This window comes from Chlamydomonas reinhardtii, chromosome 16 (genome assembly GCF_000002595.2).
Source record: "Chlamydomonas reinhardtii strain CC-503 cw92 mt+ chromosome 16, whole genome shotgun sequence".
Taxonomy (NCBI): Eukaryota; Viridiplantae; Chlorophyta; class Chlorophyceae; order Chlamydomonadales; family Chlamydomonadaceae; genus Chlamydomonas; species Chlamydomonas reinhardtii.
In genome coordinates, this window is record NC_057019.1 from 401,449 (window position 1) to 421,686 (window position 20,238).

Sequence of the window (20,238 nt, forward strand, 5' to 3'; positions counted from 1 at the left end):
TGGCACAGTTACTAGCAGGGCCTGCTCTGGGGCCTGGTACTCTGAGTGATACCTGGGCAGCGGACGATCAGGGCAGATCAGGAGAAGTGGGCTATTATGCAATTCGCATTAGTGCCGGGTGCCCGGGGGGGGGGATGACTGAACGGCGGGCTTCGCCGCTTCGGGGGGAGGTTCGTACAGGTCGCGCCGATCCACAAGTTGTAGCACAGCTACTTACAATTTCTGTATAGCGCGTCTCAGCTCCTACTCAGTGTATATCCACAGTGCAATCCTGAATCATACATCGGTCTGGCGGCAGGGGCGCAACCCGCTTTCCGCTTCCAGGTTTTCAAACGTATACCTCTCGTTCATGTCTTACAACTAGTAACTACTCAGCGTAGGTACAATTTTATAGTAGTCGTAGATATACACGCGCGTTTGAGCCTCGAATGGCGCGGAAAGGTGTTTTTCCTGTGCTGGCGGTGGCTGCTGTGCTTGCTTGTGCAAACGCAGGTATGATGATTATTATCAGCGTCCTGAGTCACTTCAGGGGCCGGGGGCATCTGTCAGCGACAGCCACTGAAATCGGCAGCATCAGCTGTCGCCGCTGAGTCGCGCATAGCGGCAATGCAACTGGCGCTGGCAGCTTCATACCTTTAAAACTTTAGCTGAGATTAAAACTCTGTGAAGACGTTGCACCTGCTGGTTGTCGACTGGCGACGGTGACGCAGTGATGGCTGCTGCTGCCAAAACAGCCCGGCACATCACTACCCGAGCACACCGTTGCATGCTTCGTTTGATGCGGTGTGGTACAACCCAGATGCGACCACTTGCGGAGGCTTCCAGGAAAGCGTTCCTTGTTGAGGGCCGTGCGGCAGCTTCCTGCCGGCACCGCGAGCAACTGCGCCACCTCTCGTCCGGTCGAGAACACCCGAACACCCTCTGCCCAAATCCACCACTGGCATTTCCCCGCTGCTCCCAAGAGCATACTGCTCTTACAGTATCATGCGCGCCCATGATAACTCATGTTTCCCGCACACACGACTAGTTTCTTGTTCCCATCATCTCACTTCTCAAACCTCACTCCCCACCACACCCGCTCCAACAGTTGCTACGGTAACCATCTACCAGAACTCCGATATCCTTGCCAACCCCGATGACGTCCTGGTTTATCTTCTGGTAAGTTGTATCCTGCTTCCTTGCTGTGCCCGCCTCCCTCTACACTGCTCGATCACTCCGCAGTTGCTTGTCCCGCTGCGTCTGCACCGCCCATGCACCAAATGAACACCCATTTCCTTCAGTTCCCAGCGCGCTGTCCCTGGTCCTGTACTAGTAAAAGACCTTGCCGTGTCAGCTTCACCAGCGCATTCCCCCTTTCTCACGCCTCTCAGTGTCCCTCATCTCCATGCTCCACCCCAACCCCCTTACCGACATCTCCCCGCACCTCGCCCCCCACCCCCCGCCCCACACACCTCGCCCTTCCCCGCCTCCCCTCCCCCCGCTGCCCCCAGGACGGCCTGAACACGGGCGAGGGGCTGCAGGTGGCCACGGTGGGCCAGCAGCCCGCGGACCTGCTGGCGGGGCTGACGGAGTGGCCCTCCGCCTACATCATCCCGCCGCAGGTGCGGGCAGGGGCAGGCAGGCAGGTGCACGGGCAGGCGTGTAGGCCCAAGGCATGGTGTGGTGTAGTGTGGTGTGGTGTGGTGTGGTGTGGTGTAGTGTGGTGTAGTGTAGTGTGGGTTGGTGTGGTGTAGGGTGCTTTGTAGACCGGTGTGCTTCACCGAGCGCCCACACCAACCCTCCTTCCCTCTCCCCTGCATCCCACGCCTCCACACCTCACCACCACCGCCACCACCGCCATGCGCGCAGGTGCGCTCCGACGCCTCCGCCTGGGGCGACAGCCCCTACGCCTTGGCCGAGGGCCTGGCGTCCGACGGCCCGCTGGACGCCCTGCGCAACTACGTGCACGCCGGCGGCAACCTGGTACTGCTGGCGGGCGGCAGCGGCGGAGGAGGCGGCCTGGGGCTGTCGGTGGCGGCGGCGGTGCTGGACAGCCCCATCGGCTGCCAGCGCGCCGAGGTGAGGCGGGTCCGGGTCCGGGCCGAGCAAAGCCGCTGGGATCGTGCGCAACGCAGCTCAGGACACCATAGCGCAGAGTCATGGGCTGGCTTGTGGGACCTGAAAGCAGCAGAAAGGACTTGCAGACGCGACAAAAGCCTACAGGTCATGCTCTGGGCCCAATGGTAATACATATGTATTACACGCCACGCTAGGACGTGCACACACGCGCCCTCCCTCCCTCTCCCTCTGCGCCCGCAGGCGCTGCCCGGCCTGCTGTTGGGCCAGTCCACCACCAGCCCCCACGTGCCCTACCTGCCCGGCCTGGAGGTCATCGAGCTGGACCCGCAGGCAGCCAACTCGCAGGTGGGGAGGCGGCAGGGGTGGGGCCGGGGCTGCACATTGGTGGGGTGGTGTGTGTACGAGAAAGCGGGGTTGTGAAATCTAAGCTCGTCACCGGTAACCAAGACCCAGAACCCGAAGCCTTCCCAGAGAGCCCGCAGGAGAGGTAGCGTGAATGTGCCCGAGCCCAACGGCGGGGGTTGTGGCGGACACCTCATCTCCTGCAACCTCCTGCCCCTGCAAGTCTTCCACCTGCCCCGCCACCCCACCTCCCCACCCTCGACCCTCCCTCCCTCCATTTCCTCAGGCGCTGCTGGTGTGCGACGACATGGCCGGCGCCGCGCCCTGGTTCGAGGGCTGGGACGACGTCGCCATGCGGCCCCTGACCGCCGCGCTGATGTGGACCTACGGCGCCGGCCGGATCACGTGGATCGGCGCGGGCCTGGATTCGGAATCCAGCGCACAGGCCTGGCTGCCTGTGATCAAGTCCGCCGTGTCAGCTACGCCCGTTCCCGTGGCTGGTGGGTTTGGTTGGGTGGGTTGCGAGAGGGGCTTGCATGTAGGCGGGGCTGGGGGCCAGAGCCTCGCAGGTGAGGCGGGTCGGTACGGGCGGTTGGCCATCTTATTATCAGTGCAATCCCACGACTACCTCGACTGCCCGTTTGCCCTCATCCCAACAGGCGCCACGCACCCCAAGCCCAGCCCCGGCCCCATCGCCATGTACGGCGGTTACGGCGGTTACGGCGGTTATTACGGCACCCCGCCCCCGGCCGTGTCGTACCCCTCGCCCGCTCCGCCCACGTACGGCCCGTACGGCGCCTACCCCTCGCCCGCGCCCGCCTACTCGTCCCCGGCCATGTCCTACCCACCCCCGGCCGTGTCGTACCCGCCTCCGGCTGTGTCCTACCCGCCCCCGGCTGTGACCAAGTCTCCATCCCCGTCACCGGAGCCCTCGCCCGAGCCTGAGCCCTCGCCGGTTCCCGAGCCTGAGCCCTCGCCGGTTCCCGAGCCTGAGCCCTCGCCGACTCCCGAGCCTGAGCCCTCACCGGCCCCCGAGCCTGAGCCCTCGCCAGAGCCCAAGCCATCTCCGTCTCCGGCGCCCGGCCCCTCTCCCTCGCCCCCTCCCCCGTTGCCTCCCCCTCCTACTCCCCCTTCCCCGTCGCCGCCTCATCCCGCGCCCCCTCCCCCCTCGCCCCCTCCCCCCTCGTCCCCTCCCCCCTGGTCCCCTCCCCCCTTGCCTCCTCCCCCCTAGCCCCCTCCCCCCTCGCCCCCTCCCCCCTCGCCCCCTCCCCCCTGGCCCCCTCCCCCCTGGCCCCCTCCCCCCTAGCCTCCTCCCCCCTCGCCTCCCCCTCCTACTCCCCCTCCCCCCTCGCCGCCTCCACCCCGGTCCCCTCCTCCCTCGCCCCCTCCTCCGTCACCTCGCCCTCCCTACCCGTCGCCATCTCCTGTTGACCCGCGGGGTGAGTGGCTACCCCACACAGTCACCCACCGTACTCAATACGTTGCCCGTCGGGGCGACGTGGGCACGCGCACTGCAGGGCATGCTCAACCCCCAGGGCTAGTTCCACGTCTCAGGGCCTCAGTTTATTCTGGATATGAATACCCATCCGCAACCCTGCCATCCTGAGCCCCAGCTCTTCTCCCTCTATCCCGCCCTCTACCCAGTCATGCCTGAAACACCTCACATCACACCGGCCCCTCCGGGCCCTCAACCCCCTCACCCTACTCACCCAGCCTTACCTCGCGCCCTCCTCCTCATCCTCCTCCTCCTCCACCACCACCACCACCTCAATCATGACCATGTCCCCCAGGCGGTAAGGGCCTGGGCGCCGAGCCCGCCGGCTGCTTCAAGACCAGCGGCGTGGTGCTGGCCGAGGGCAACGCCGCCACCGCCCAAGCCTTCGACCCGCTGGCCTGCGCGGCGCTGGTGCACGGCGACGGCAGCTACTCCTATGTGGGCTTCGCGGAGGGGAACAAGTGAGGAGACCGGAGGGAGCAAAGGGGTGGGCGGGAGGGAGGGAGGGCAACGAACGGGCCCCATTTAGCAAAGGGTGGAACTCTGACGACATCCTTTGGCTTCGTCGGCCTTGTCACTTGACCGTATCGCACGAACGCGCACTCACTCACACCCCTCGCCGCCTATTGTGCGGCCCACAGGTGCTACGGCTACAAGAAGCAGCAGCCGCCCGGTGACAGCGCCAAACTCACCACCTGCAAGGCATGCCAGGTGCGCTCACGGCCGGGGGACTGGGGAGGGCGTGCGGGCGGTGGAATGAGGCGGTGGAGCGCATGTTGCATTGGGGGATTGCGCCGGGGCCGTCCAGCGCATCAGCCAGTCGAGCTGCTGTTTTCCCCTCGCCCGCCAAGCGTTGCCGCGCAGCATATGCCCGCCGTCCGCCGCCCTTGTCGATGCCTGCCGCACACCGTGCACGCAACACAACAACACCCCACCCCGCAGAACTCCAAGTTTTCCGCTGACATGTGCGGCGGCAGTGGGGCCATGAGCCTGTACAGCCTGGAGGTGCGCGTGTGCATGTGTGTGTGTGTGTGTGTTGCTAAGTTGCTGGGTTGGGGTGCGGGCGTTACGGTGGGGATTAATACAGGGAACGGCCCGTGCCTGCGTGTGCTTTTTGTTCAGGACTGGAAACGAGTACCCCACCCCAACTCACCCCATGACGTCATTGCCCCCGCAGGAGCTGTTCCCCGCGGTTCCGCCGCCCGCCAGCGACTACACGCCCCCGCCTATGGACAGCTGAGCGGCCTCGCTACCAGACCTTCCCCGAGTGCAGGGCAGTGGTATACATGGTTGAAATGGGCGGCGGCGTGCGGAGCTGCCACCGCCCAGGATCCTTTTACTTGAGGGAACAGCCGGCTTACGCACTCACTGGATGCACACGACGTCGGCTCGCGTCGCGGCAATGCACATACTGAGATGCTAACGGGTTTGGACGCATCGGAAGCGTGGGTGCGGGGCGTGGCATGTTGGGGTGGCCTGCTGTGGGTATCTTCAGGCACGGCGATCCAGCATGACCCACCAAGTGTGCTGGTCAGAACTGCAGTGCAAATTAGACCAATTTAGCTATTAACCATTTCATGTATGCGGCACGTGCTCGATGCAAGCTGACATCTGTTGGCACACTAGGGTGTACTGCATGAACATTCATCCTTGGGGTTGTGGTTGCTGTTGTGACCAGGAATGCCCTTGACCATGACCTGGGCTCAAGCCTGGGCTGACGTTGCGTTGGTGGTCCATGTGCGCGGCGGAAGGTCACAGGACACCGGCGGCGCCCGTCCTGCAACCTTGCCTGGAACCTGTCATCTCGGACTCACATGTTTTCAACGTTGCAAGAAGGGACAATTTGAGTGTGTGCTAACATGCCCAAGCGCCTGACACGCGCCTGTCCGCGTACGGTACGTACGTTGTGGGGCGGCCGCGGAGCCGCCCCGCTGCGCACACTTCGGTTGCAGGCTCACAGTTCAGCGCACAAATACCGTGTGGCGTATGCCGGTTAACACGTGGCAGTTACAACGTGCAACTCTATTGCACATGCCGTACGGGAGCTGCAGGCGCCGTCACACCTGCCCCACACTCCTGCACGGGTTTTTGTACTGCTGCCGCGACGACTGGTCCACCCCAGCCACTGTCATGCATACATACAAGCGAATGGATAAATGTTAGCAACAGCTACTCCTGTGCTAAATTACACATAGTCCTACCTACGGCATATCGCCTACTGCATAGCGCATATCCTGTGCCCGTGTGCACACCGCATGGGCGCCTACCAGGTGCCAAAACACGGACGATGTGCATGTCGGGTCAGTGGACCCCGTGCGGACCCACGGGCGAAACCGCGCAGGGCTCCATCGGACACAGACCGGCAATGCAGCGCCAAACCCATGCAGCGTTCTACGTTCCATTCTACGTTCCTATTCCAGTGCACCGAGCTCCTTTTCCGGCACCGTACATCCTGTCCAGTACCGGCAGGAGGGAGCTCAGAAAACTGCCGAAGGCGCCCCCACGCAACAGCCACATAAAGCTCGAGCTGTCTGGCAAACGTTTGCCCACATCCCCCGGCCGTGCATCTGTGTTTGTGTGACATTGCAACTTCCTATTTCAACCACTCCTACCCCCATATTCCAAACCCACCACACGCACGCCCAGCAACTGTCTCGCGCTATTCCTTTCCTTGTGCACTATTACAACCGGCAAGTATGCATTGCGTGGCGGTCCCAGCACCTCGGCTGCATGCAGCGCTCGATACCGTGCCCCCCACGCGCGGCCATGTGATGACGATGCGGGTGACTGGTGACGATGACCGAACAAGACAACCATTCACCGTGTGTCCGTGTTACTTCCCATATACATGCTATCATATCTCCAAACCCCGACGCGCATCGTCTGAATGCGCACATGCAATGCAGGATGCGGCAGCGGCAACGTGCATGATGCCATGTTAACAAACACGCGCGCACGTGCGCAGAACCAGAGATTCGAACACGAGCGCACTCCACGCTCTCGTCGCTCCACGGCCTGACTCTGGGTGGCACCCATCGGTGCGGCGCCGCTCCGCCAGCGGCACTCTGGGCGCTGCGCTCACGGCGCTTCCGACGGCAGCAAGCCCAGTACCACACCAACCCACATGCGCATCATGAGCACATGCCGGCCTCGAGCAGGAATGCTGCCCCCCCCCAGGCCCCAGCGCCGAGCCCCGCTCGCTACCCGCCAAACACCACGGCGCCCCCGGGCGGCGGCGCCATGTCGGGCGCCGGGAAGCCCGAAGCGTCGTACACCGTAACGGCTGCATCGCTGCCGCAGTACAGCCCCTCCCAGCTGTACTTGGCGTTGTCGTACGGCCCCTGGCAGGGCAGGCACGTGCCGGCGTCGCTGGGCGGCAGGACGCTGGGCGCGCCGCCCACACCCAGCTCCAGGCCATAGCACCTGCAGAGGGTGTGTGTGCCGGGGAGCACAGGCAGTGTGTTACGAAAGCGCAACGGAAACGAGTCGACACAGTGCATGCGAATGCGCTGTGTGTGTGTGTGTGTGTGTGTGTGTGTGTGTGTGTGTGTGTGTGTGTGTGTGTGTGTGTGTGTGTGTGTGCGTGTGTGTGGGTGTGTGTATGTGTGTGTGCGCGCACGCACGCGCGTGTGGACCTTCCCCCTAGTCCCGCCCCGCGCCCCGCCCCAGGCCTGGACCAGGCCTGCCGCTTACCCGCTGTCCGCCAGAATGGCCACGTAGCGGTACGAGCTGGAGCCGCCCGACACACAGGACACCGGGTCGAATCCGTTCAGGTCGAACAGCAGCGTCAGGCCGAAGCGGGCGCCGTGCGTGTCGACGGCGGAGCAGCCCCGGGGCCCATCGCACACAAAGGCGTAGCACCCCTGCGGCTCCGGAACGTCGAACGCTGCACGGGAGTAACACGGAAACAAACAACGCGCCGAATGTGAGGCCATGCGAGGCTGACGGAGGCTGCGGTGCAGGTACCGTATGCGCAGACGCGTCGGCATGCATACCCTGCGGACCCGCTAACTGCTACACGCAGCGCTGGTGCCGCATTACTCACTCAGCAGGCCAGCGGATGGCGGTAGGGGCGCATCGGGAGCGTTCGGCGGGAACGGCGGCAGCGGCGGAGCGCGCCGTGTAATCCCAGACGCCCCTGGCCGCGGCGACGCCCGCGGAGGCGGCGGCACCCGAGGTGGCGGTGGCACAGGCGGGGGGTTAGCTACTGGTGCCGATGGCGGCTGTGGCGCATCGGGCGGCGCGGGCGGCGTGGCTGGTGGCGGGCTGCTCACAGCGGGCTCATGTTTGAGCGGGTCCGCGGCAGGCGGCGGCTGCCGATCCCGAGAGCTCCTTGGAGGAGGCTGAAGCCTACTGCTAGTGGCCCGTGGGGAGGGGCCGGGACGCACAACCAGCGCCGGACGCTTGTGCGCATGCGCGAGGACAGGGCGCGGCAGCCGACCTGGACCGAGGGAGTCAGACGAAATGGACGAAGCTCGTTATCGCTGTAACCTTGAGAGGCCGACCCGAGCGCTGAAGCTAGCAGGGACCTAGTTATCCTCCCCTTCTATGCGGACTGCAGAGCCTCTTCACTAAGTCTGGAGGGCATCTAAACAGCTCGACCCTCCACCCAGCTGCCTAGTTCACAGCGCCCTGACGCTTCTTGGCTTACCGCCTAGTAGGCCTGTGGGCGCAACAAGGACTAGCAGTAGAACTAATAGAGCTGCCCCGAGCATTCTTGTCGGTAGGCAGCAACAGTGCATAAATTCATCTCCAGCGCACGAAGATATACTAGAGGAGTAGAGTATGTTATAAACAAAGAGTATGGAAGAATTCGGGCAACAACGAGCGACTAGCCTGAGCATGACAACATCGCACCTGCTCAAATCATCTCAACCCAGTTCTGGCTTTTTTGAAACCTCAGACACAAATGTTCTGTAAATGTGAAACACCATGAACGGCAAGCGCGGGCTCTTAAAGGCGGGAGTGGGTGGGGGTGGGCGCCTGCGGCTTCGTTTGCCCCCACGGTTTCGTTTTGCGGCCTCTCGTACCTCCCTGGCAAGCGGCACATCTCATTCCCATATGACTGCATTCCTTACTGGTTGGCGGATGCTGGGGCCCGGGGGGAGGCCGCGCAGCGACTGTTTCAACCTTGCGGCGATTGCTTGGGCAGGCTTGGGAGGGGAAGGGGAAGGGCATCCTGGCGGTTTGCGTCAGTAATGAGTTTGGTGCCGACGCACACCCACGCACCCAAACCAAGGGACAGGGCTATTCCTGCGGGGAATTCGCCTCCCCACTGAAGCTTGGAAATGGGGGGGTTGGAGATGTAGATGTGACGGGCGGGGGGTCGAAGGGTCGAAGGGTAAGGATTCTGCTTGGGGGCTCAGCCCAACATAGAAATTAGGGGGCTGGCCCCTTGACAAGCCTGCTGCCAGAGCCCCAATCGAGCGGATTTTGCTTGCGGCTTACATCATAGGTCATTCATGTACAGGCCGTCCGACGAGTCCCAAGCGTCTGTGTCCGAGGGCGGGCACCCTGGCACCAACAACAGCAGAGACCGGGCATGTCCTCACGGCTCACGTAACCTCCTAACTCGCCTTCTCACTTCAAGTTTGCTGACGGTGATCAACCAACACCCGCCCGTCTGGCCCCTTGCGGGCAGCATGCGGGCACGGGATAGGCACGCCTCGAGATCACAGCCGCACCTTATGTGCCAGCCGTGCACTGCTACTGCCGGTTGGGACCTGCATCAAATTGGCCTATGGCCAGTGCTAAGAATTAATGTCTACCATTCATTGACCACGACAACTACCTGCTGCAGCCGTTGAGCGCTATCCGCAGCTAACGAGGAGTCTCATCTCTGTTTAGGTGGAGCTGGCTTGAGTCTCCACGGTTCAAACCTGGGGAATTTCCAACACTCTGCTGACTAGTGCACTCCTGCGCATCTCAGCGGGCACACCAGTAATGAATGATATGTGAAGCCTCTCGACTTTGTACATATATACACACTGCTATTAAAGCAGGTCTGTCACTCTGCATGCTGCAAAAATCTCACCGCCAACCACCCTGCCTGCTTCCTCGTACCATCCATCAAGCCTGCCTCCCAACTCCCGCCATCCACTCAGCTTCTCCAGTAACCAACTAACCCCATTCATTACTGCCTCCCCCACTCACGGCGCTCAGCTGCTGGTGCTGAAACCATACACACCCGGCACGGGGCCGGGTGCCGTCTCGGGGAAGAGTGTGTAGAGGTCGTACACACTCACGGAGAAGCGCCCTCCGCACCTCATGTTGCGCGGAAGGTAGGGCCCCTGAAAGGGCCCAAAGCAGTTGTAGCAGCCGCCGACGACGCTGGGCGAAGGCAGGCTGTCGCTCGCGTCGGGCGTCAGACCATAGCACCTGCAGTGGGTGGGCGTTGCGGGCAGCATAGGGAACTTGACTGCGTGTCCGTTGTGGCATCCGCACCCGGCTCCCACTTCCCAATCGCTGCCATTCATGTCTTGTGGCTGGGGAGCCCGTCAGGCCCCTGCCCCTGCCCCTGCCCCTGCCCCTGCCCCTGCCCCTGCCCCTGCCCCTGCCCCTGCCCCTGCCCCTGCCCCTGCCCCTGCCCCTGCCCCTGCCCCTGCCCCTGCCCCTGCCCCTGCCCCTGCCCCTGCCCCTGCCCCTGCCCTTGCCCCTGCCCCTGCCCCTGCCCCTGCCCCTGCCCCTGCCCCTGCCCCTGCCCCTGCCCCTGCCCCTGCAGGCCTATACGTGCCCCTGCTTCCACACCCGGCAAAAGCGATCCCCTGACTCGCCATTCGTTGTCCTGTATGGCCACGTAGCGGTACCAGCCCACCGCCGCCCGCGCGCAGGACACCGGGTCAAATCCATCAAACATGAAGATTTCGTCCAGCTGCGCGCGGGCGCCGCCGCCCAATGCCCAGCTGCCGCCACTGTCCTCGCTGTAAGCGAGACACGCGGCCGGCTCCGTAGGGGCAACGAAGTCTGCGCACGGGAGAGTGACGGGGTTGTGGACAGCAGAGCGCTGCTAACCAGCTGTAGTGAACATGCTATGAGCATTCTTGTCGCTGGCCTGACGTGCATTGCAGCCATGACTAAATCATGGACTCGCTAGCCAGCAATCCCGCATACCCGCAAGCCCTTCATTTCCGCAGACTGGATTATCATCTGGCAAAGGCACGTACCGAGTGTCGGTTTGGATGGCGGCGGCGGCGAGGGAGGCGGCGGGCGCGGCACACGGGGGGGTGGCGGTGAAGGGGGCGGCGGCGCTGCGGGGGGCGGCGACAGCAACCTGCGGGCGGGTGGCGCATACGTGGCCGCCCGGGCCACTGGCCGCGGCGGAGGCACAGGGCTGGGGCTCTCGCTGTCACCGGGCAGAATCGCATCCCGAATGCCGCTGCTATTGCTCGGCGCCGCTGCAGTGGACGGAGTTGACGACGTTGCGACTTCCCGAGGAGAAGGGGAATGTCTGGCGGGAGGAGGATGTCGGCGCGGTGGCGGGCGCCGAGTGCTTGATGCCGAGGCCTGACATGCTGTAAGTGTGGAAGGGGTTGGGAGCGGCGTGGAATGGAAGGGCGGCGGCCGTGCCGGGAGACCAGGTGAGTGAGCGTTGGAGTGGACACGCACCAGTTCAGTGCGGACACCCGGCAGCCGAACCGTCGCGATACTGTGTACTTGCTGAGCTTCATGGCTGCCGAGACCTGCAGCCGCTATCCTGAACCAAAACCACGTGGTCATTCAAGTTCAGGATAGCGTAATGGTTTCTGCACAAGCCTCGAAGTGGGTTCAACGGCTGTCGGTACACATGCCAAGCCGGCCATGGTTCTGCCTGCTCATGCTCAAGCCGTCCTAAATGATGGTCATATATCTATGGCTTCATTTGACTTGTCACGGGCGGCGTCGCCCGTGTGGGGAAGCTCACTCTCTTTTTGGGATGCTGTAGCCATGTCTTCGTGGGCGAGCCGAGCACGCCATGGCCCCAGCCACCCGCACCTGAGTCAAGCGAGATGAGGATTAAACATGCCAGAGCAAGCTGTAGAATCTTCGGGGTGCTCCGCGTAAACGTTCCTGGCATCGTGTCAACTCCTAAACATGGAATCCCAAGGAGTGCAGGAAGCTTAGGAAGATGAAATCAACCGCCACCTTTGTGAGTGCAAGTATTACCGGGATAACGGAGCCGTGGCGTCACGAGGATGTGCGCCACCCGTGTAACCCGCGTTCGTACAATGGAGGGATGACAGGAGTGTGCAGCGCCGACCCCAAGGCGCCCTCGGGCCCTGAAGGTCCGCAATACGGTGCCCCCTATCACCTATCACGCACTCGCTCTCTTAGCAGACGGCGCTTCAGAATGGTACTCGCACAGCACGCAGCCACATCACAAGTCAACCTCTCTCCGACTAACCACAACCCCGCGTGGCCACAACCCCAGCACGCGCCTTTCCCCATTAAATTCTCAGTTATGAGAACACCCTCGCGGCCCCGCCAAGCTTGGGCCAACACGAGGAGAGGGAAAGGCGGAAGTTCAAGCATCGATCATTCACAAAGGCTAGAGTCTCAGCCAGGGCCCATATCAGCTGCAAAAAGTGTGCGAGCCCCCGCACGTTCACGGTGCGCAACTGGCTAAAAGCTAATCGCGGTTCTAGTCCAACCCCGCCCTGCATGTCAAGCGCAGTGTCCCACAATCAAGCCTATGCAGGCAATCCCACACCCACCGCCAGCACGCGGCCTCCACGTCAGCAAGCGCCTGCCGCCACCACCGCCAGCTATTTAGGCCTCCGTGGCTGAGTCGAAATAAAACGTCTCATAAATGCTCATGTAAGACACAGAACCGGTCGTGCCCTCTCCACGCGCGTCCTCGACCCCACACCATAGCCGCGCCCAGTCGGGCGAGGCCGCGCAGGGCTGGCACGTGCCGCCACCGCCGCCGCCACCGCCGCCCACCACCTCCGGTTTGCTGCTGGGAGGGTCGGCGGCGCCGTCGGGCGGGTACTCGAGTCCGAAGCACCTGCACCGCCGCACACATGCACAGACAAGCAGACGGCGGAGCAGTCAAGCACGTGAGGGGAAACCGGCGGGAACGGTAGGGGCGTACATTGATCATGCGCGGGATGAGCACTTGCCGATAAATGCGTCACGTGCAAATTGTGGGCAGTTGCGGGCTTACGGCGCTTGTGGATGGCAAGGGCCCTGCCTAATATGTGCTACAGGAGGCGGCGGCGGCTGGGAACTGGCAACCGTGCTGCGTTCGACGCATACAGCCTGCGTGGGTGAATGCCATCCAAGCCCCGCCCTCATTACTCCCTAAACCTCGCTCCTCACCTGCCACCGCTCTCGCCGCCCGCCGTCGCCACGAACCCTGCCAGGAAGTACCCCGCCGCCCCCGCCGCCCTGCCGCATTTGACCGGGTCAAACTGTACGGCGCCGCCGCCGCCGCCCTCGCTGTCGTGCAGTGGCACCTGTACGGCGTCGAAGAGCCGCTCGTCCCACTGGCCGTTCACGACGTACGGCAGGCAGCCGAAGGAGGGCAGGACTGCGGGGGCCGACGGAAGGATAGGGACGAGCGGGGTATTCGGAAGGGTGAGGGGCGAACTCTGTTTCGACTGGGTAGGAAGAAGAGGTTTGCATGTCGGTCAATGCACTAGCGGGACTCAAAAACAACGCCGCTTATGGGCAGAGCTTGCGCCGCCTTGTTAGCAGCACACCGGTGGCTGGAGCCCGTCCGCCACCGGAGCAGCTTACTTGGCACTAATCAACACATGCGGCAACTCACCCGGGGGATCCGCATCCGGCCCCGCACGCGATGCCGGCGGACTATAAAATCCATAGTAACCGCCGCCACCCCCGTAATAACCGCCGTAGTACGGCGGAGGCGATAGAGGCCAGTAACCGCCGTACGGCGGGTAGTTGCCCGGCCCGCCACTGCCGTAGTACGGCGGCGGCGGGGGCCTCGTGGCAGACACGGGTCCGTACACAGGGGGCGGAAAGGCCCCCTCGACGTCAGGTGGAGGGCTGGGGCGCGCGCCTGCGGCACGCAATGGGAACAATGTGGGAAGGCTGCAGGACAGGGGGCTGGCCGACCCCATTTGCGCGCACTAGGTAGCAAACGTCTGAGCAGGCAGGCGTGACTTCTGGTTAATAGGGGCCGGCAAGGGAGCTGCCGCCGCTGGGCGCCTGCATCACGGGGCTGCACTGCGCTCCTTGCCACCTACCCGCGGCTGCGGCGTCCCCTCGCACGTGCCCACGTCCGCCGGCACATGCGCGGGCCGCGTGCGACACCCCACCCGGCCCACGGGTCTCACTCAAACACGCACATGAACACACGCACACACGCGCACGCACACACGCCACAGAGCTCACGGTGCTAGCCCACGCACTGCAGACTCACCTGCGGGAGGCGTTGAACCTCCGCCCACCGGCGGCGCCGCGTCCCTAGGCAGCGCGACCACTGCCGCACGCACCACGGACACCCACGGCGCAGCCTCCACAATGTTACCGAACGAGCTGCCCAACCAGACCAGACGCCCGCGGCCCACGGGCCAGACCAGCGCTGCCGCCACCGGACCAGTGTTCCCGCTCCGGGATTCGAACCAGGGGATCGCGCCGCTGCTGGGCGGGCACGCCAGTACGCGTACGGAGGCTGCCGTACTGTCGTCTACCAGGATCACGGGCAGCCCGTCAATGTACGGCAACACGTCAGAGCCGTCCTCGTTGGTGGCCTGTACAAAGAAGGCGCCTGAAACCTGGCGGACGAGAAAGGCGGGGAGGGAGTGTGGGCGGGGGCAGAGGGTGTTTGTCAGCAAGGAGGCCACGAACAGTTGGTATCGACCCGCAAGTCACGTGACCAGTCAGCCTGTCAGCGCCCCCTGAAGCCCAAGCAAATGCCGCCAGCGCACTCCTTGCACGCAGCACGGTGTCGACCCTCTCTCCGATTGTGCCTCGCCCACACCGCCAGCATGCCCTCACGCGCCTGAGCCGCCATGCAGCCAGAGGACCGCCGTGCACCAGCCGCGCCAGCCCCGGGCCCAGCCGCCGCGGGCGCAGCCGCCGCCAACAACAACTCCTCTACAAGGCCCAGCCCGTTGTCGGCACCGCCGCCGCCTCCAAATATCACGACGTTACCGCCGGAGCGCAGGAAGGCCGCCGCCGCCGCCAGCGCCTCAGGCAATTTGTGCCAGGGGCCACCGCCGCTGTCCGGCCCCCCGGGCCTTGCCGCCGCGGACTGTGGCAAGAGCAACAAAAGCATGGATGGCGAGGTGTGTGTGTGTGTGTGTGTGTGTGTTGTTCTCGGCACGTAGAGCACACGAGCTCGCACCTCACTTGCTTCTACGCGGGGCCTGCCCCCTCCCACTCTGCCTCCTGTCCCCCGCCCTCCTGCTTCATCCCAGCCTTCTCCCCACCTTTCCCTCCCCCTTCTCCTCTTCCCTCTTTCCCTAGACCGCTCCGCTCCCGCGTGTCTTCCCAGCCACGCCCGCAACGCCTCACCAGGGGCGGCACCACCAGCGCCGCCGGCCACTGCTTCTGAGCCGCCAGCTGCTCGACCGGCAGCTGCAGCAGCGGCGGCGACACGTCCAGGCCCAGCCCCAGCATGCTGGCCTGCGTTGCGGGCATGACCGCATGAGTCAGTGCACCGAGGTAGGGGGCGAAGCCAGTAGAACGCCCATGACATCGCTTTCGAACGTATGACTGTTCCGGCAGCCTTGCAGTGCAACCCAGCGCACTCCCAAGATGCGCCCTTAGGGAGGGCATGTGCGTGGGGACAGCTAATGCCTATAGAGGGGCAAGCGGGGAAGCACCGGTGGGGACGCACGGCACGCACCGCCAACAGCCCCACTGAGTCGGGATTCAGAAGCACCGACTGGTCGCCGTACAGGTACGCGGCCGGTCCGGACTCCAGCGGAGGGGGAGGGGGCTCTGTGGTCAGGTGAGGAGGGGGTTAGCCACGCATGTTTTGCCTTCTTGGGCGCAAGCACTGGGGGCGGTGTGAGCTTCCCTGCCCCACAGCCCGACCCAAGTCGCAGTTAGCTCACCGGACACGATAAATTATGGGCTGCAGACGTTCCATGCACATGATTGCGTTGTGGCGGCTGGCAAGAGACGGGCAGCTGGCGCATGCACCCGCCACCCAACCTTTGCACAAACTCACCGGCGCCCGTTGTTGCAGGCCCATCCGCAGGCGGCTCAGGGAAGTACGGCGGCCAGGGAGGGTATTCCACAGCTCTCGTCCTCCGGCGCACGCGGCGAACTGGGACGTGGCAAGAAACGGCGGGGCGACAGTGGTCGCGCGAGGGCCCTTCCCGGGGGTTTCCCAGAGGGTTTGTGCCAATTGCAGTTCGTGGCGGCCCACTTTCTCAATTGCAATCATATGGTGAATACCATCCATACTGGCGAGAGTTATTGGCCAGCGTGCGCGACATGGCCACACCCCTGGCTTCTCGCCAGTGCCGAATCATGTTCATTGTGGCAAATACTAAAATCCTCCAGAAGAGTTGTGTTACGCGATTATTGCCCCCACTGGCGCAAAACTTAGCGCTACGACCAGCAGCCAGCGACCTGGCAAATGGACATGGATGCGGTCTTACGTGCTGCTGCTGGTTGATGTATGCAGCTCAGAATCGCCAAGGTAACGAGCAACGTTGGCCAGACGGCCCCTGAGCGCGGACATGTTTGCATCCTGGGGGAGGTACCAGTAACTCCTAGACTGGCAGCAGGACGAGGGGAACGAACGACGGATGCATGTGTATTGATGAACTGGGCTGGCAGCGGGCAGTTGGCTGGCGGCGCAAGGTAGCAAGGGGTGTTGCAATGGTTGGATCCAACAGTTGCCGGATTTGGCGGGAACGAGCGCTGGAACGAGTGCAGCAGGTCACGCCTTCCCTCGCTCGCCTTCGCGGCGCCCACCCTGTAACGCCAAGCACCGCTTACAAGACGTCGGTCATCACTCATCAGACACAAGTACTGCCCTGGAAGCTGCATGCAGCAAAGGTATGGGCCATGGCCCTTTCTTGCCAGGCTGCCACGAACACACTTGCATGCTGCCATGCCGCGCTTGTTGGCCACAAACTTATACCCACATCGCACGGAGGCACTTTGAGTGCGGGACACCACTCTCCATGCTTGTGCGGAAGCCTCGATTTCATAACATTCCCGCCAAAGGGGACCCAGGGGCACCCCAAGCCTACGATCCCCAGCCATAGCTTGAGTCAGTCCTGCGCATTCTTAGAGCCGCGTGTTAACACACAGCTACAAGTGCCTCCACCCTTGCCGTGCACATACTGCCTTTCGCCTACACTGCTTCCTCCTCATTACCTCGCTCCCTCCTCGCTTTCCTCCTCACTCCCTTCCTCGTCCTCCTCACTCCTCGCTCTCCTCGCTCTCCTCGCTCCCTTCCTCCTCGCTCACGACCGACTCCCTCCGCGCCCCGCCGCCGCAGCGGCCGACCGCCAGCGCCGCGTCCGCATCCCGCAGCATCTCCCGCGTCTGCCGCGCCTGCCCGCTCACCACACGCAGCCTCCCAAGGTGCGCGGCCCGCACCGCGCACTCCTGTAGCGCACGCCGGCACTTCGTGCTCCACTGCATATTGCACCAGCGGTACAGGTGCCACAGCGTTGGCACGACCCTGCTGTCGTCACTGGAGTCACCCATCTGTCCAGCGACGTCACGGAACACGCGTTGCAGGTGCCACTGCTCCTGCTGCGGCGTGCAGCCGGGCCCGAGGAGGCCGCGGCGGTACAGCCAGTCCGCAGTGGCCCAGTTCCCGGCCTCAAGAGCGGCTTCAAACAGCTCCACCTGAGATTTGCCGCATGCGTGGTGCGCGATCGAAGCCGCAGAAGGCAGGAACATGACAAGGTGAGTGTTGGGATGCAGCGTAGGGATGTGGCGGTGCCGAGGAGGAGACACCGGCACCCACGCACCTGGCCGTAGCCGCTCACGCGCCCCGATCCCGGCTGTTGCACCAGCTGCATCGCCCACTCCAGCTGCTCCTCGCTGCCGCCCTCGGCCACAGCCTTGGGGTCGAACGCCGCGCCGCGCTGCGGGGGCAGGATGGAGGACGGCGGCCCCGTCCATGAGCACATGACGCCCTCCGAATGAGATGGAGACATACACAAACAAATACACGTGCCCTGCCAACGCGCTGCACTGGCTGTTTGAAGCGCTTGCAGACAATGACGCACATGCAGACGCAGAATCCTGCCAAAGCCTTAAGTTCCCCTTTGAACAAGCGCGCACACATACACACAAACAAACACACACACACACACACACACACACACACAAGCAACGCGTTGCATGCACAGTCTGCATTTTCCCTTGTCTCGTGTATTCTAATACACACTCGCAGACACACCTGTTCGTGCAGGTTCCGGAGGAGGGCTAGGTCTGCCCCATGCTGCGCCACGCTGGTGAACACCTCCGACCAGTCCACGGCTGCCTCCTCCGCCTTGTCCAGCCCGCCCTCCATTGCCAGGTACCTCAGCGCGGGCAGGCACGGAGAGTCGCTGCAGCCCGCATCCTCACAGACGCACTCGAACATTACCGCATCAACCAGGTCGCCCCAATCAACAGCCTCGCCCCGGCCTCGCAGCAGCCGCAGCACCGGCACCTGCCCAGCCGCCAGCGCTGCAGTTGCCAGAATCTTCGGAAGCACCGGCTCCGCCTCCTCCTCTACCGCCAAGCAAAACTCCACCGCAGCCAGGTCGCCGGCCCAGCCAGCCGCCTCCAACGCTGCATTAGGCAACGGCAGCCCCCGAGCCGCCAGCCACTGCAGCCGCTGCGCGTAGCCGGGCTGTGTAGCCGCGTGGCGCCAGAGGTCCTGGACTAGTACTGTATCCGTACTGTCGATGTTGATGGGGGCCCACTGCCGGGGCTCCGAGCCCCAGCCCAACAGCAGCCACTCGCACTTGACTGCCCAGTCGGGTGTGGGGCTGGTGGCTGCTCGAAGCAGCAGCTGCTGCCGGCGGCTGTGGCGAACGGACACTGCCGCCTGCAGGCCGCCCTCCGCGCCTCCCCCGCCCGCGCCCGCGCCCGCGCCTGCGCCCGCGCCCTCTGCCGCGCCCTCTGCCGCGCCGTCCTCCGCGCCGCCGCCGAACGCCCGCTCGCAGCACCGCTGCAGCACCTCTAAGGGGCAGCCGTAGGCCACACCCAACATGATGAAGTGCTGGTCGTTGTCGTTGTTGCTCATGGGCGGCGCCGCCAGTTCTCCCAGCAGCTGCAGCAGCTCCAGCAATTCCACCTGGCCGCCCTCCGCAGCCGCGGCCGCCAGCCCTGCGTGCGCCTGCGGGCCGCGGGTGGAAGTGTGCCCCATTCCTGCTGCGCCGGTGCTTGCGCCGGTGCCCCCCGGCGCCTGCAGCATGCCGAGTAGCTCTCGCTGGCCGCAGAAGCAGGCCACGGCTTCCACATGCGATACCAGGGCTTTAAATCTTTAGCGACAGGAAGGTATCTGGGCCCGGCGCCTGTGCCGCCACCGCCTCGACGCCGTTCTCCTGAAGCCAGCGGCACACGCCGAGCTGCCCAGACATGATCGCGGCGCTCCAAACAACCACTGCATCCCACTCGCAGCCCTCCTCATTCAGCAGCCGCTCGCAGGCATTCACGTCGCCCACGGCCGCCGCCGCCGCGAGCACCTCCGGCACGACTCGCGCCCCGCAGTGCGCCAGCGCCGCGTCCAGGCTGGGGGCGTGGTGGCTGGAGGCTGCTAGGCACAGCAGCCGCTGCCGCTGGCGCCGAGTCAGGACCCGCCAGGGCTCGGGGCAGCCCCATTGCGACACGAAGCTAGCGCCGGGCCATGGCAGCAGCGCGAGAGGGGGCAGGGCGAGCGCTTCGAGGACCGTGGGGCAGAACCGCGCCGGGGCCGGGGCACGACGCAGCTTGAAGGTTTTGTAGTCGTGGCGAAGGCTCGCAGCGATCTCTTTATTGACAAGTTTAAAGCTGCTTGTGACCTCGTTCGGATGGAGAAAGCTTGCGACTCGCTGGATGAGCTCAGGCGTGAGCCTGGCGAGGTTGCAATCTGCGCGCGAGTTGTTGTTGGGCTCAGCCATGGTAGGTGCGACCCCTGGATGCGGGTAATATCATTTACTATTGCGATATGGCCAACACGAATTTCGCTGCCATTCGTGCGCTGCCCATCTGGGTGCCCCATCCGCATAACGCGGCCCTGGCATGAATCCCCGAACACGCACCCCTATGGCCTTCAAGTTGGGTTGTACCCTGAACCGGACGTGGCTCCCCCATGAGTTCACACAGGCTGATGCGGGGGGGGGGTATGAATAAGTGTCGGCATGGTCAAGCGCAACAAACACTGTCCCATCCCTGAGACATTGTCGGGCTGATCACCCTCACCCAAGCCCCTTTCCCCTCGTCCCACACTC

At 64.0% G+C, this 20,238-nt stretch overlaps 4 protein-coding genes across 4 annotated transcripts; 1 reads left to right on the forward strand and 3 right to left on the reverse strand.

The window, feature by feature from the left end:
• The first annotated feature begins 224 nt into the window (after positions 1-224).
• CHLRE_16g693450v5 (uncharacterized protein) lies at positions 225-5,763 on the forward strand. The gene is made up of 12 exons (XM_043071759.1): positions 225-492; positions 1,088-1,158; positions 1,491-1,601; positions 1,849-2,058; positions 2,299-2,403; positions 2,687-2,900; positions 3,060-3,553; positions 3,707-3,839; positions 4,191-4,356; positions 4,537-4,606; positions 4,838-4,900; positions 5,073-5,763. Exons 1-12 carry the CDS (start codon positions 429-431, stop codon positions 5,133-5,135), a joined length of 1,764 nt encoding a protein of 587 aa, XP_042915318.1. The 5' UTR covers positions 225-428; the 3' UTR covers positions 5,136-5,763.
• A 125-nt stretch (positions 5,764-5,888) lies between these two features.
• On the reverse strand, positions 5,889-8,794 carry CHLRE_16g693400v5 (uncharacterized protein). The gene is made up of 4 exons (XM_001699255.2): positions 8,547-8,794; positions 7,941-8,336; positions 7,589-7,781; positions 5,889-7,318 (listed from the first exon to the last, which is right to left on the reverse strand). The coding sequence occupies exons 1-4, from the start codon at positions 8,608-8,610 to the stop codon at positions 7,096-7,098; spliced, it is 876 nt and encodes a 291-aa protein (XP_001699307.2). The 5' UTR covers positions 8,611-8,794; the 3' UTR covers positions 5,889-7,095.
• A 3,084-nt stretch (positions 8,795-11,878) lies between these two features.
• CHLRE_16g693300v5 (uncharacterized protein) lies at positions 11,879-16,684 on the reverse strand. Its single transcript, XM_043071758.1, has 9 exons — positions 16,453-16,684; positions 16,017-16,115; positions 15,690-15,784; positions 15,356-15,466; positions 14,841-15,092; positions 14,259-14,613; positions 13,644-13,895; positions 13,193-13,403; positions 11,879-12,878 (listed from the first exon to the last, which is right to left on the reverse strand). Exons 1-9 carry the CDS (start codon positions 16,541-16,543, stop codon positions 12,641-12,643), a joined length of 1,704 nt encoding a protein of 567 aa, XP_042915319.1. The 5' UTR covers positions 16,544-16,684; the 3' UTR covers positions 11,879-12,640.
• A 95-nt stretch (positions 16,685-16,779) lies between these two features.
• Positions 16,780-19,914, reverse strand: CHLRE_16g693250v5 (uncharacterized protein). The gene is made up of 3 exons (XM_043071757.1): positions 18,219-19,914; positions 17,785-17,901; positions 16,780-17,659 (listed from the first exon to the last, which is right to left on the reverse strand). Exons 1-3 carry the CDS (start codon positions 19,221-19,223, stop codon positions 17,225-17,227), a joined length of 1,557 nt encoding a protein of 518 aa, XP_042915320.1. The 5' UTR covers positions 19,224-19,914; the 3' UTR covers positions 16,780-17,224.
• Between the last annotated feature and the right edge of the window lie 324 nt (positions 19,915-20,238).